This window comes from Phoenix dactylifera, chromosome 2 (genome assembly GCF_051530095.1).
Source record: "Phoenix dactylifera cultivar Ajwa chromosome 2, Ajwa_hap1_PhDact_Kaust_v1.1, whole genome shotgun sequence".
NCBI lineage: Eukaryota > Viridiplantae > Streptophyta > Magnoliopsida > Arecales > Arecaceae > Phoenix > Phoenix dactylifera.
Window position 1 is genome coordinate 13,247,233 of NC_143191.1, and position 16,352 is coordinate 13,263,584.

The 16,352-nt window shown below is 35.7% G+C and overlaps 1 protein-coding gene across 1 annotated transcript; it reads right to left on the reverse strand.

The window, feature by feature from the left end:
* Positions 1-6,247: 6,247 nt before the first annotated feature.
* LOC120108815 (uncharacterized) lies at positions 6,248-10,182 on the reverse strand. Its single transcript, XM_039122538.3, has 9 exons — positions 9,263-10,182; positions 9,067-9,132; positions 8,872-8,974; positions 8,718-8,792; positions 8,480-8,633; positions 8,330-8,399; positions 8,150-8,215; positions 6,968-7,090; positions 6,248-6,856 (listed from the first exon to the last, which is right to left on the reverse strand). Exons 1-9 carry the CDS (start codon positions 9,993-9,995, stop codon positions 6,666-6,668), a joined length of 1,581 nt encoding a protein of 526 aa, XP_038978466.2. The 5' UTR covers positions 9,996-10,182; the 3' UTR covers positions 6,248-6,665.
* Positions 10,183-16,352: the final 6,170 nt, after the last annotated feature.

A 16,352-nucleotide genomic window follows, 5' to 3' on the forward strand; every position in this document is an offset into this window, starting at 1 on the left:
TTTAAAAATATATATTTTTCCTAAGTTAAAACTCCAACAACCTTTCACAAAGAATTTAAATTTAGAAACCTTATATATAAAAAAATCTGGATAACTTATACTGTGCAATGGTTGAGGTGTCCCATGGATTTGAACCTCACTTAGTATTGATAGTATCTATCTGAAGGAACCATTGTGGATTAGACCTTGAACTAGATCTTTTGACTTAGATTTCTACATATCACACACACAATGCAGATCAATTGGGTCTTTATGCGGTTAACGTCATTTAAAGGTCATGCGCTTAGTACCTTGATTTTTTATGAAAACATTATTAGGGTTAGCCCAAACCTCTAGTCGTGGCCTATACGATAAGTCCTCCAAGGATATTTGTGACCTAATATTTTGTAGATTTCCTATCTTGGACTCATTAAGAGTATAACTCAACCTTCCCAGTATATATTTTTGTCACTAATAAGAGCACTTATCATAAGAATGGGAGGAGTATATTCCAAAAAATATGCTCTGATACGCTCACTCAATCAGTTTCGTTTTTACCATATTGAACCTCCTTCATGGGATCTCCAATCACAAAGGTCGGGTATATACTATCGATGACTAAATAGTGGCTTAAGCCCTATCTTTCTAGCTAAATCTAGGACTCCACTCCTAGACAAACCCTCGGTTAAATGATCTGCTAAGTTTTTCTCAAACTTGACAAAGTCCAAGACAATAACATTACTCTTTTTGAGTTGTCTTACAAATTTATGACGAATCTGGATACATCGGATCATTTTTTTGTTAGTACTCTTTTGATTCATAAAGTTTTGAGTTAGATTCTATATTTTGAAATAAATGCAATAAAGAGCAATATGTCAATAAAATTAAATACCACACTAAGAAATATAACAAGTAATGTAACTTTGTAATTTTTGCAAATTTTTCAAAGCAACGGTATGTATTTTGAGAACAGCTAATAATATGCACAGTTTTTAAAGCAACAATACTTTTTGCACAAATTTTAAAGATGCTGAAAATAGTTTGCACGGAGTTTAAAGCCGTAAAAAATCTGTACGGATTTTAAAGCTACAATAATTTTTTATGCAGATTTTTATTCTGCAGAAAATTTCTACACTATTTTCAAAGCTGCAGAAAATTCTGCAAAAAATTTAAATATGTAGAAAATTTCTGTACGATTTTTAAAGTTACAAATATCTATTTGCACATAGCACTATCTAGTATAATCAAAATTACGTTCTTAGACTATTGGAAATATTATTTTGCCTATAAACTGCTATATCTTTATTTTATAGTTATTATTATAAAAAAATAATTTACAATAATAAAATTAAAAGATTGAGAAAAACTTGCTTGGATTGAGGCATGTGATATACAGTATATTAAGAACGTGATTCGCCCCTACATGCCAATCTGTGGCAGTCTTATCCCCAAGATACAACAACCCGGCTTAGCTTAATTCTCCTCGAACAAACATGACTGTTGGGGAGGCTTGACCCGACCGACTTCTTTAGTTGCCCGGATGAAAAGAAAAACTTAAAAAATATTTGGAAGAAAAGAAAAAGAAAGAGAAGAGAAAAATTCTATGTTTCGTCTAAGAAAGCAGTGTAATATTAATGTGGATTGAGTTTTTAATTAAACCACCGGACCTAGAGTCTATTTAAAGATAGTCTATTTAAGGACTCTGTTCGATGATCAATACATTGCGGTGTTTCCGAAGATGCGATGTTTCAGTAACATGGCATCGCTACAGAAATCGAAACCAACATTCTTTTCAGAAAAGTCACAACTCTTCTGAAAGAAATGTCAGAGGAAAAAGATAAGAGTTTTAAAGTTTTTAACCCATCTAAAATTTCAGAGATAAAGCTGGTATGTTTATTTTTTAAATTAATTTTTTTTTCAAATGTGAGAATTTTATTAGAGTTAACCCAAACCTCTAGTTGTGGCCTACACAATAATTCTCATATAGGTAAGTCCTCCAAGTGTATTTGTGACCTAATACTCTATAGATTTTCTATCTTGAACTCATTAAGAGTATAACTCAACATTTTTAGTATATATATTTGTCATTGATAAGAGCACTCATAGCAGAAATGGAAGGAGATATATTCCGAAAAATATACTCTGACACGATCACTCAATCAATTTCGTTTCTACCATATGGAACCTCCTGTATGAGATCTTCAATCATAGATGTTGGATATCCACTCTTGGTGATTAACCAGTAAGCTTAAGCCCCATTCTCTGATGAATTTAGGATCCTATTCCAAAACAAACCCTTAATTAAAAGATCTATAAAATTTTTTTTAACTTGATAAATTTAGAAAAAAATAGCATTACGCTTTTTGATTTTTTTTTTTTCAAGTTAAAACCACAACACCTACCGAGACGCCGATCAACCATAACTAGTCAACATGAAAATAGTTGCAATGACGAAGAACCCGCAAAAACAGCCCGGAAAACAATGTTTATCCCCACCTAATCATGCCTGCATATGAAAGGGCACGTGCCTTCTCTTCAGTCCGAGTTGGGCACAAGTTTTCGGGTGCGTAGTTTAAAACCATTGACTACTAAAGGTTGCTTCATTTTGGTAGTTGGTGCAGCATCTCAGACGAGGAAGGTTCGTTTTTTAACTTTTTATCAGACATACGTACAAAAGGCAAAGGGGGGAAAAAAGAAACGTTGAGCGACTGTGTACAGTTTACAGAGAGCATTGCATATTATATTGTCGCTAGCCTGGCATGGAAGGAGTTGATGATGCTGGGAGAGAACAGAGAGAATAGATTCTCTCCTAAGATTATAAGATTTATAAGACATCTAGAGCCCCATGGCCGCCATCATTGCTACGTCCCCATCCATCTTCTCCTCTTTGGATTCTTTATCTTCACCTTTACTTGGACATGGCCCATCTTTCCGATGGTGGAGTGGTCCAACGACCAGGCTTCATCTTGGGTTGGGATTTTTTTTTTTCGTGCTCGCCCCAGACATCCACCATGCAATGTTGGTAAAAGTCTGCTGCTGCAGCCAACATGAACATCGCCCAAAAGAACTTTTATGTTCAGAAGATATTGCAAGGCAAGTCTCGGAATTGCCAAACCTCGCCAACCACAATTTGCCTGCAATTAAGAAATTCCAAAAAAGAAACATTTAGAACTAAATTTTGATATCTGATTTACCTTATGGTACCAAAGTTAGGCAATTGCATTGTTGCATGTATTTTCAAAAAATTATTGTATATTGTATACATAGAATAGAAAAGCGCATAGGGCTTAAATTTTTATATATAACTTATAGTGGACATGGTGTCTACTCATCTCAAGTCCAAAATCAGAACTAGGGCATTTAAATCAAAATTGATACTATTGATTATGATCTATACAATTAATCAAATATCACATATTTTGATGGTTTCTATCCTATATATTATTTGGATAAAAAAATGGACCGTTTCTATTGTGCTAGTGTGCTAAAATAAATAACAATGTACTTAAATTTAGAATCCATCTTGTTAGTCTTGATCTACACATGTTAAAATACATAACGATTAAGCATTAATAGTTTTCAATACTTAGATCGTAACAACATAAGGTCTCACATCATATTTACCATTCATTTTTGCACCCACTTGGTGCGTAGATTACTGACTATAAAACTATATTATTTTTTTGGTTTCAAAGTATTTTTAATGGTACAAATTATGATTAATTATGTAGATCTTCGATGTCGTTTGTAAGGTCAGGTCCTAATGATAAGAGGTCCAGTATCGATGATCTAAGTCATTAGATGCAATCTACTATCTTTAAACTACATACATACTAAAGTCATTTGACTTAAAAACGGCTAACTTAAACATCAGGTGGTCAAAAAAGATAATTGAATAGTACAAAACAATATCTTACAACTGGTATCTTCTTCTTCCTTTTTTTTTAGTAGTGCACTACCTCACTAGCCATAGCTATGCGCCAACGCTCTTTGCCCTTTCTAAAACAAAACAACTAAATAAGGGAAAAGGAAAAGAAATTATAAGTACATGATTGAAAGGAAAATTGCAAGAAATTTAAAAAGATAGAAAGATGTAGAATCTGAAAGCTGATCAAAAATTATAAGTACATGATTGAAAGGAAAATTGGGAACGGTCTACGGAATGCTTTTGTATTTGGCCTATAAGCTACAGAGTTATCAATGAATGAACTAGCTTGACAACGGGATTTACACTGCACATAGTTTCATTTCTTTTTTGTTTATTAATGTTATTCTAATTTTTTCCCTCTTATCTGAGTCTCGTCTTTTGTCTTTCCCGACACTTGGCTATTCCTCTTCATATAATAACATTTGCTAATTAATTTGAGTTTTTAATACCTTGGTTATGTACTTCTTAAGAAGTTAGTTTTTGAAAATTAACTTGTGTACTTATATTTCTTTATTTACATTTTTCTTCTATCATGTAAGGAGATCATTGACGAGAGAGAGAGTTCTTTGGCAAGTAAGATGCAATTTTCATTATTTTCTCCTCTTGAATACAAGAAATATCCTAATTGGGCATATAAAACTTTGAGGTGTGAATGTGTACCAACCCCCCACCTACACACACATCTAGGAGAAAGAATACGAACAAACATATGAAGAGCCAAAACTCTAGAATCATTCATATAATATGATCGTTAATTTTTGACTTAAAAATGATAAAAATTGCTGCCATAATTCTTGTGATAAAATAATCACATATTCGGAATGATATATCGATATCACAAGCGATGCATTAAAAATTTAAAGCATCACCTTTTCAGCTATTGTATATTTATATTTGTATTCAAATATCCTTCAAGAATTATTTTTAAACTATGCACATGCTATTTATAAAGATAAGATGTTGGAGAAAACCAAATTTAAATTTTTTTTCAAAGTTATCCTAGAAATACTATATTCATTTAAACTAACATTTATTTTATTTATTTAAACAATGGTTTCGATAATATAGCTTAGAGATAATATAGAAAATTAAAAAGAGTTCAAACATATGAAAGGTACATGACAACAAAAATGAAGTATGTAAATGATTTATTGCTTTGTCATAGCTATGTTCATGTTGAAAAATTTTTGTTAGAAATTTGTAACGATTACTAGGTTTCATTATTACAACTAATAGCAATAGCCACGAATATTTAAGCAATAAATATAGAAAATTGATTAAGAAATGGTGTAAATTTATTTAAGAAATACTTGTGATTTTTTATTCATCCACCTAACAAATGGACTATACACAAGTTCACTAAAAGAAAATATTGGAGCAAAAGAAACTTAGAAATTCTTTCACCTATTTTTATTTTATCATGTACTCTTTCTTTTCCTCTCTTGGTTAGATGCTGAACCCTCTTTTAGATCAATTATAATCTAATTTATAAAATTATTGTATGGAAACAACTAAATTTGTTAAAAAAGACAAGTTTCTAAGGATATAATTTTTAAAAAATTAAAAATGGTAAAATATTGATTTTAGAATGAGTGTTTCGTATCAGCATTTTTTTTTTGACTGTCTTAGAATGGAACTTGCATTCCTTGGCTGAAATTTGGTTCTTTGGACTATGTTTTATAGTGGAAGATAGAATTCTATGGTCAAAAAATTCATTCACTCTGATTTTAGTCTGCTCATGAGGTTTAAAATAGTGTCATCAAAGCAGATGGAGAATTGAATTGAGAAGCTAGAAGCCTCTTCCCTAAAGATTAGTGCAGGAGATTTGACATACACGGTATGTGACTGAGAAGGCTGTGACTGAGGAGATTTATTGTCCAACGTGTTTTCATAAACACTCCGCGGTCCTGCTCTTCTCCTAGAAAAGTGAAAGCATAATATCCTTGATGGTAGGATATTCAAAGGGGTCTCACCCTCTGCCCATAACATGAACACAAAAATCGGACTCCATCTCCGGGTATTTGAACAGAGACCAAGAGGGAGAAACGAAGCTTGATCATTCAGAAAATCCATGGATCCAAGTACGCCACTCTTCATGGTTGTTTTATGATCCTATTTACATATGTTTACAATTCATTTCTCTCCAGCAATGCACATATACTTCGTCACCCTCAGACGCTGCCTCCATCTTGTAGTAATTGTGTGATGCATCATTGAACTAGATTCAATCAATCTTTTCTATAAAGATAAAGATCTCAATCGGTCGAATAGGACAAAGTACCCCCTTTCCTCTAGAAATTGCACTAATGCATCACCTAATCAACAGGCAACATGCTCTGCTTCCTTACAACCCTCATTCATAATTATTCAATTTGTGCAAGCAGAGAGATGGCCACATGCTCTGCTTCCTTACGACCCTCATTTACAATTATTCAATTTATGCAAGCGGAGAGATGGCCAAACACGTTAGTTATTTTACATTACTAGAATGACAAGATTGGTAATGCAATACATCTGGCCATCACACCACATAACTATCAGAACAACTGGTGTTTTAGATCCTTTACAAAAACTAGACTGAACCAATGAAAAAGATAATAAAAGTCGCCTAAGAGGGACTGCAAGTGCTGACAAGTGAGTCTGGTGGAGATGCCTTCTTGAGAAAACAAAAGATTGTCCTCTCTTCTCCTTTGCACTCTCCTCCTTCCCATTGGCCATGGCCAAAAAACCTATCATCTCCTCTTCCATCCCCTACTCTTTAGATCCCTTTCTTTATCCTCACCTCACGAGGACTTGGACCACCTCTCTGTCGATGGACTAGTCCATGACACTGGCTCTTTCCTGGCTTGGAATCTTCATGAACTTCTTCCACCACCACCTCCTCTTGTCCACTCCACTCGTCCGCTACATGTTGTTGGTAAAATTTAACTGCCACAACCAGCATGAACACTGCCCAAGAAATAACTTATGAGGGTTACCAGTTCATAAGTTCTTTGAATACAAGATAGCAAGGATATTTGAATCGAAATAACGTAAGATATGATTCGAGGACAGGTTTACCAGCCCAAATGCGAGCGACGGTGGAGGAGATGTTCCATACGAGGGTGAAGATGGCAGCGGCGACCGCTTTCTTGTGGGTGCATGTCTCCCAACCATCTCTAAATCTCTCCAACCAAAATTTCCCTAGAACAATTTGAAGCAAAAATGCAAATAAACTGGCAAGTTAGGCCTTAAAATTTGACATTGGAGAACAGGAAAGAGAGAAAGAATGATGAGTTCTGGCTATATGTAAACTAGAGATTATATAACAATGCCTGAACTTAAAAAAGGACGAGAGAATTAATATACTACAAAGCGTGGGGGATTCTGAAGATAAAACTTTTTTTGGTTGTTCTTTTGGTTTGGAACTATCTCCTTATAATCATCATAAAAGAAAAAGAATACATATATAAATCGCTCAGTGGAATGGTGTTTGGATGCCAATCACTGACAAGACTAGGTGGAGATTTTCTTTAACATTGTAAGCGAGCCACTTTTTCTACTCCTCGGTTTGGCTATGTCGAACATTCCTTCCTAACATCAGCTATCAGGGATGATTCCTATTTGTCTTCAAAAGTCTATTTTATGCTATCAAAAAGATCAGCTACAGAAGTAGAATAGTGCATGAGAACAGAATTGTCAAGGATATTAAAGCTATAATATCTAGCTTGAATGTAGATTTCTATGTCATGAATCAACCTGATATTTATTTATATTCATCTGTTTCTTCTATTAACCAGCCCTAGTTACCAAGAATCATTTGCAGAAGTAAATTTGGTTAAACTACCATGGGGTGCGACCACCATGGAACATGTCTTGCAACCACCACGTGTGATCCACAAAGGACACAAACATGTCTGCTATCAGGATCACTTGCTTACAAGATATTAACTGTTGGTCGAACTATTGTGTATGGCACATTGCACACAACTTTGGTCGATATGTGGTTCTCCAAATTAATTAGTACCGTGTGTGGAATTATAAATCTAGGTCTTTGAGCAATACAGCTAAAGCCTTCCTCATTGACCATGATTCATTGCACGTGAAAAAGGATAAAAGAGCCGTTTGGGACCTTGTCTAAAGTGATTAAAGTAGGGTAAAGTAAAAACAAAAAAACAAAGAAAGAAAGAAATGAAGCTACTTGTTAAGCAATACCAACGACCTTTTAGTCTTTTTACCACTAAATCAAGAGCATCCATTTACCGTATTTTGCCAGCTGAATGGAATAGGTAGAGTACACCTTTGGGATGGTGAAAACTCCAAAGAACACTGCATCAATAACAAGCAGGGATAATAACAATCAGAGATGTACTCGGCTGTCCCTTTTTACTGTATGGTAAATTGGAATTTAGTGATTGCTTTGTACTCCATCCCAGAACTTACCCAGTTTGGCCAGCGTCCATGTAGTGATGGAGGCTCCGCATCTGGCCATCACAAATAGTAACACTGCCAGCTGCCAGGGTCAGATGTCCCTCTATCAGTACAAGGCTTTGGGAACAGGGGAGAAAAGCAGAGAACATAGCCAAATCTTACCTTCATGGTAGTTGCAGGGTCTCCAGAGAAAAGAGCCCTGAGCTTTAATAGGAGCTCGTTTATGTAAGGAAGGAGCAGCCTCAGAAGCCAAATGGCCTCCTCCTCTCCAACCATGTACCTCTCATCCTTCTCATCGTATTCTACGGTCGCTCCCCTGTCACATTTCCATAAATTTGTAAGAGAAAAAGGGGGTTTACAATTTTGGTGATTGGTTCTGTGGGAGAGTTCAAGGAATTACCTTCGGAGAATGGACTTGACAAAGAAAATTAAAGCGAGATAGACGAGAGCCAGATAGGAAATTGCTGAAATCAGGCTGCAGAAACGGAATTTTGAAAGGATATTAGTGTTGTTTGCTGTTTTCTAACCAAACAAAAAAAAAAAAAAGTACTCACCTGAAATTAAGATCCTTGGCATAGGAAGAGGAGAGGAGGAAGAATGTTCCCAAACCAAACACGAAAGCCGACTTTGAGACATCTCTCCACATCACCAAATTCACTGAACAATTCAATAGATTACTCGGCGGTTAAAGAGACGGAGAGATGAATATAAATTTATAAGAAAACATCTGCGACAATGGCAGGTCTAACCAATGTTCTGCATTCTGTTCTGGGTCGCATATGTGCTCACAAAAATTTCTTCTTCTACTGCAACCGCTGAACAACAAAATCCAAATTTCAAAGAAATCAAACTCGCTAGGAACTATCAAATTCTGAAATGGAATGTAACTAGAGAGAGAAAAAGTTCTGTTGAATTCTTGGAGAAAGAATGCAAAGAACAGCTTACCAGGAGGTGGTTTCATGGGATCCGGATGAATTGCCCGGCGACGTATCACCGGCGGCATCAGCTTCTTTTCCACTTTCGCCGGCACGGCTATCTCATGGATCTTGTTGATTCTCTTCTCCTCCTCGGCAATCTTCGGTTTCTCAGCTGGGATCTGATTAATTTTCTCCTCCTCCTCTTCCTCCTCCTCCACATTCTTTGGTTTCTCGACCGGTATGTCCATTTCCTTGTCGTCAAAGCTCTTCTTTTCCTCCTCTACCTCTATCTCAGCCTCCTCTTCTTCACCACCACCGCCATCCTCACGCCCGTCACCTATAAGTAGCACTGGCTTCTCCCCAATCCCGCCACCATTCCCCACACCATCCGAAACAACCTTCTCCTCCCCAATTTCCCCACAATTCTCGCTACGAAGCCTCGGAGAATTCGACAAATCCGATTTTGCTTTCCTCAGCGGAATTGGGCTTGTCTCCATCGAGCCACTCGCCGCTGGCTCAGGCGGCCTCCAGTTCCTCCTCTTCCTCCTCTCCGTCGAGACACTGTCGCTCTGATTCCTCCTCAGCCTCCTGTACACTCTAAGCCCATCCTCGTCGGCATTCCCATCATCGCAGCGGCTTTCCTCGCCATTGAACACCTTGATGCCACCCTTCACTTCATCCATTCTCATCCTTGTCTCCCAAACAGAGCCCGCAGCCACCCGATTTCTAGCTAGAGCTCTCCTCCTAGCACTCCCCTGCATCCCCTTACACTTGTCTCTCTCTCTCTCTCTCTTTCTCTCTACCTTCCCCTGTTTCTTAACAGCTAATGGAAGGAATGTAGCAATGAGTGGAAGGTGGGGGGAGGATTGTGTCAGAAGTCTCCTTTCTCTTTTCTGTCCCTACTGCTTCTCCCTCTTTTTCTCCAAGCTTTTTTTACTACAATGCGGTGGGAGAAGGGGTCGTGGGGGTGGGAGATTTGTAGCCCTCTCTGTTTTACTAAGCCTTTTTTACTACAATGGGGTGGGAGATTTGTAGAGGAGGGTAAGAGGGATTAGTTGAGGGCTGGCAATAATCCTCTATTCTATAATTGGTTCATGGCCATGGAAGGATCCCTGTTCTAAGAAGCTAGATAGAGAGAGTCCTAAATCCAAGGCAGCCGAGTCTTGCAGGTGGCCGTTTATTTTGGAGCCACCTTTCATTGCCCTTTTGTCTTGTGCCTCATGAGCTTGGCAGAGCTAGATAGGAGCACTTGTCTCCAGGCTTCAAAGCCATCAGGCCTCTCTGGATAGGGGTGTGCATAGCTCATTCTGGCTTTACATCTTTGCTTTTGGATATCTGATTAAGAATTTAGAGGGGGCAATGCTTAACCTTTTAATTCATTTAATTTGATTCAATCCGAGTTGCGTTTATCTATTTAATAGATTGCATTCAAGTTGATAGATTTTTTATTTTTTTAACATCCAACTTCATACGTATCTGGTCCGATCTGATTCGATTGTTAGCATGTGAAGCTACTGTAGTCTAAGTGGTTGTACTTTTTTTTTAATACGGTGCTGAGAGACGTTCTTTTGTGGGTCAGCTATGATTAAGCCAGTGTCCTCCAAGGTTTCCAAAGTGAGCTGCAAGGATGGTGGCACATGCCCCTGCCTTGGCTTTTCTGGATCATGGATCTGGATCAGCCAGTTGATGGTCCCTGATCACAAATGGTTAAACATGACCGTAGGATGCTTATGACATGTAAGAGATAATTGGTGTATTTGCACTTGTTCAAAAAACCTGAAGTCCTCGGATGGCTAATGACCTGCTGGTAATTGTTGTTTTCAAGCATCAAAGCTGGTTTTCCTCCCAAAAGAAAGAAGAAAAAGGAAAGAAATAAGGCTCAAGCTCCTATCATTAAAGAAAATGGAGTGGCTAATTTAGGTGCATATATGCTCATTTCTAATTTTAAAGTGGAATATTATGTCTTTAGGAACTCTCTCTCTCTCTCTCTCTCTCTCTCTCTCTCTCTCTCTCTCTCTCTCGTATTTAGCAAAGTGTCTTTAGGAAAGTCAGTTTGCTGATTAGACGTTATGTTTACATTGGCACTATTGAAAAAGAGCACAACAGGTAGGGGTAAAAATAGATTAGATAATATTCGTTCGAATCTATTTTCGTATCCGAAACTATCTGGATATGGATAGAAATTTGAGTATCCAACTAATATCTATATCCATATCCATAAACACTTTCTGATCCATATCCGAATATTCAATTTCTTTTATAATTCTATTTAATTTTATATACCACTTAGGAACTTAAAAAAAAAAATGACCGTACTAACATACTATTAACTTGATTATCATCGACTTAGTAATATGTTTGATTCTATGATCATAAAATTTAATTATCCGATTTATATCCGTATTTATATCTATATTTTTAGTATCCAATTTGTATCCTTATCTGTTTAAAATAAACATTAATATAAATTTTTTGCTTCTGTATAAGTATTTCTCAAATAAAATAAATGAATATAAACATGTTAGTACCGTTCCATATCCGATCAGGTGTCAACCCTAACAAAAAGCTATTAAATTGTCATAAGATATCAATTGATGCCGCTTAGGAGGTTGATCAGCAATTGCATGTCAAGTACCAATGGACACATCCATGCTTTGGAGCTCGGGCAACATGCATCCATGGATGCGTAGGTAGGACCACTGGTATCAACTAAGCAAACTAATTTGGAATCTCAGCCTACAGACACATTCATAAAGTAACATACGTCATCATAATGTTTTGGGAGCCCATCTTTACCCAGAACATGATACATATAATGGATAGTTGTTGCTCCATTATAACACAGCCATTACTTAGACATATTCATTATTCATTGTATTAAAATAACTTCTGTAAGTCTTAATATTGTTTCAAAAAATGATATTTTACTTAGCAAGAAACAGCAATCAAATTATATGCTTATTTACCAATTTTACATCGTGATCGCAAATAACAATTGTTATAATAGCCATTGATTTATTTCAAAAAATGAAGTCTAAGATTTGATTGGTCAAATGGCAACCATTATTTGAAGTCACAGGATATTTATACTACTACAATATGAGGAAATCCAGACCCAAAGCTATTAAATGGTGAATCATTTAGAACTCTTTTATTTTGGCAATCATCTTTACTTTTTTATTATTATTATTTTTGAGAAAGTAAGGCAGGGCCTAACAGTCTATTTGGCAGATCACCGTTAGCATTATGGTCCATATCGATTAACAAAAGGATTTAATGACAATTAATTTAGTGATACCCTAGCTAAGATAGCTTATTAATCAACTTGTTCTTTCATATAGATACTCAATCTATCCACATTAATTTTACTTATTAAATCCTTTTGTATTCTCTAAATTTGTATTGCTGTTTCTTCCATTCTGTGCTTCTATAGTTATTTTACCTTTGGTTGGGTTATTTTTGTGTTTTCCTTCCATTTTCTGAATGAAAACAATTAGGCCCTGCTAAATATTTTCTCAAAAAAAGGAAAATAAAGTAATGGGCTGGCTTTCTTTCCTCTCAGAAAAATGTTAATTTTATTTATAGCAATGGAGAAGATTTGTGGCTAAGAGATTTTAATTATGTGACATGGATAAGAAGACTAGAGTGCATAGATGACCTCAAGTGAAATGCATATCAATTGTGCTGGCTTTATTATTCAAAGTCAAAGTAGTGGATTTTGTCTGTTGGTATTGTGTCAAAAGTTATACTAGTGCTGGAAAGCTATACTGTCGTGTTTGACTATTATGAGAATCTGTGCGGACATGCGTTCCGTTCTAAATCGGTTATGTACTGGATAGATCTTGAATATTTATATAGGACCAAAAAATTCAAATAACATCTTGCAGCTAGCCATTTGAAAAATTCAAATAACATCTTGCTGAAAAGCTTTTTTAAAAAAAAAATAAAAATGGAGTGATTTTCGGCTCACATGAAAGTAACTTTTCCATGCTTTTTATAAGAAAAACTTTTTCATGAAACATGGAAATCATATTTTTATGGAAATACAGTTTTTCCGTTTTTCTCTTTTGAAAATTCCAACCAAATAAGAGATATTTCATTACTTTTTTGTTGACCACACTTTTTTTAATTTTTTTCCCCAAACCAAACCAAAGCATAAGTGAATACTCTTGAATTCAACTCGGATATCTTAATCTTATGTTTAGTATCTCACCCATATTCATAAATTCTTAACAATTTGTTAATCTTAACTCGTAGGACCTTTATACCCGTGGCTCCGGCCAAACGTTAGCTACAACTCCAAGGACAGCTAGGTAGTAAGCATAAAAGAAAAGCCAAAGATGACGACAAGATATCGATAAAAGCGAGTTTGGCCCTTTGGGTTAGGCGAGATGTCCCTCTCGGGATGGGGGCCTTTTTACATGGGGATTGGTGCTTTGTTGGCTACCGTTAGAGCGGTGGATCCAGCGCCATCTTCATCATTTTTATATTAGTGTGGGACGTCGTTGGAATTTGGAACGGGTACCAGAGACTTCAGCTTTCTTCTGCTCTCCGTCACATCCCAGAGATCACACTCTTCGAGCATTTCCTGTACATTCTCGACATTATTATGCCTTTTCCCCTACGTACGTTGTCTGGGGTAATTATAGTTTTCGAGGACTTTACGTGTTTATTTAATTGATCACATAAAATACTGAAATATAAATTTTTGATAGAGCATTCTGCTGATGTATTATTGACTGATTATGTAATTTATTTTTTAATTTTATTGAATATAACCATACAAATTATAGTATAGAAACTTTTTTGGAGCCGGAATGCACAGTGGAAGTCCTTGCTGAATCTGAGTTCCTTGTATGAACTTAAATAACATTTGCGTTTTAGTTGCCTGTATGTCTAAGATAAGAGAGTGCCATGTGTATCTTGTGTTGTTCGCTATTTTTTCATGCTAGAATTGTTCTCCTATTATTCCAAGGTAATCAAACAAATCATGCCATTCGAGAGATTATGAAAAGTCTGACTTGCTCACATATGATTCTCAAATTATCCACCAAACATGCATGGATTATGAATACTGATGCTATATGTTGTTGTTATTGTACATTCAAATACTAGTCATTGTTTTTGTACCTTCCGTGCATGTTTTACATAAGAAAATGGAAATATCAAGAATCTTTGTGTTCCTTAGTTACTAACTTTTGAAAAAAATTTATTGATTATTGAAAATTTGTCTGAATTTTTCTTTAGTAATTGAAATCTTTTCCCACGAGGTAACCCTCCCCCTATGCTAATGTCAACCCATTGTTATTAGGCATATGGAAATTGACTACTAAGCTTCAAGGATTCCAAGCAATGCATCGGTATCGGAAAGCTAATGCTACTATGGATTAGGTCACTACTTATGTAGCTCGTCATTCAATTGATTGTCTCGGAAGATGGAGTCAGCTATGCTTGGAGAGCTTAAGGACATGCCGAATTAGGACTCATGTATATTTCTACTCATGAGGAATCTAATACATCCGAATTACCAAAAGCAGAAACAATTTTGTAATTATGCCTAAGATTAAGCTATAATTTGTTCAAAAAATGAATTTATGTTGAAAAAAAAAAGACCATTGTTGAATACTCTTTTTAATAATTTTAGAGAATATACCAACTAATGGGTATGGTTTTCAGGGAAGATACCTTCCTATCATTATACATGAGGATTGTTGCAAAAATCATGTTTCATTAAGCTTGTTAAGGTGATTAATTCTAATAGTTATCATTTACCCTGTGGGTATCTGATAGGTCTGAATGTATGGATTGCATATATAGTTCCAGAAAATTTTCTTCATCGGGGCTTCATACAAAGTTAACTATTCATAGTAAACAATGCAGCAAAGTATGTAATTGAAGATTATTTACGAGTATACAAGAATAAGTAAGGAAAATAACACGGCATACTTCAAAGCTGAGAGAATTGGATCTATTAGAAATATAAAGACCAGAAACTTGGAGTGCTTTAGCAGCGAAAATCCCAAGCTAACAGACAAACTATTGAAATTCCTTTCAAAATGTTGTAAAACCTTTTTGGCAGCAACCAGATACAATGTCGATTGGGCTGAATCAAGCAAGCTTTAGGATGTTTACACTTGATTAATTTAAATGGGTTTTCAAGCTCGAGCAAGCTCTACCTATAAATGTTCAAGATTGGCTTATTTTCTAATTTGAACAAGCTTGTTATTAGGTTAACACCAGTCTTATTCGGACTTGATGATGGAAGTGGGATATGCCCTAAATACCATTTGCATATTTAATATCAAGAGTAATTGAGAAATTATAACTATTTTATATCCATACGATCATATATAGTATAGAGTATGTACCATATATTGGTCATAGAGTCGGAAAATAAGTCTATAGGTACTACAGGGATTTATTCAACTAGAAGGGATCCACAGCAAGGATTGGATAAATCTAGGTACTCAAAACTTACTCAAAGCTATGGTTGAGGTTGGACATTACACCTATAAGGCTGCTGAGATGGATAGTAATGGTATAGAGTTTCTCGTTACCGAGGTCAAACCTTACACTGACATCTGAATATACCATCATATTGAGCAGTCACACTGATAATCCATCTCACAAAGTACTGTTAGGGATAGAGATATGAACCTGGTACACAAGCTTGCAAGCAGTGATTTAACCCAAAGAATAGGATACCTTATTTTATTTAAATTCCACTAAATTTGCGACTAACCATGACACCCTATACTTTGTCCTTAATAGGAAGCATGGTAGCTTACCAAATTTGGATTCAAATGAGGTTCATGCTATCCAATATAAAAACCATCATAATGGTATAGTATCTACATTAGAACATATACGTATTCTGATATATTAGACTTGGCTGAGAAACAACTTGAAAGATTTTGAAAATAATTATTTATAAAAATATTATAGTTAATAATTAAATATTTTCAAAAAAAATGTGCTAATAGTTTTTATAAAAGGATGTCTTGACACGATTTAGAAGCCTAATGGCCATGAGCTATACGACTAGATGTTTGACAGTGACATGTTCAATGGTCATGTAGGGACACTTAAATGATATGGCCTTGGATGTTATTTGGACG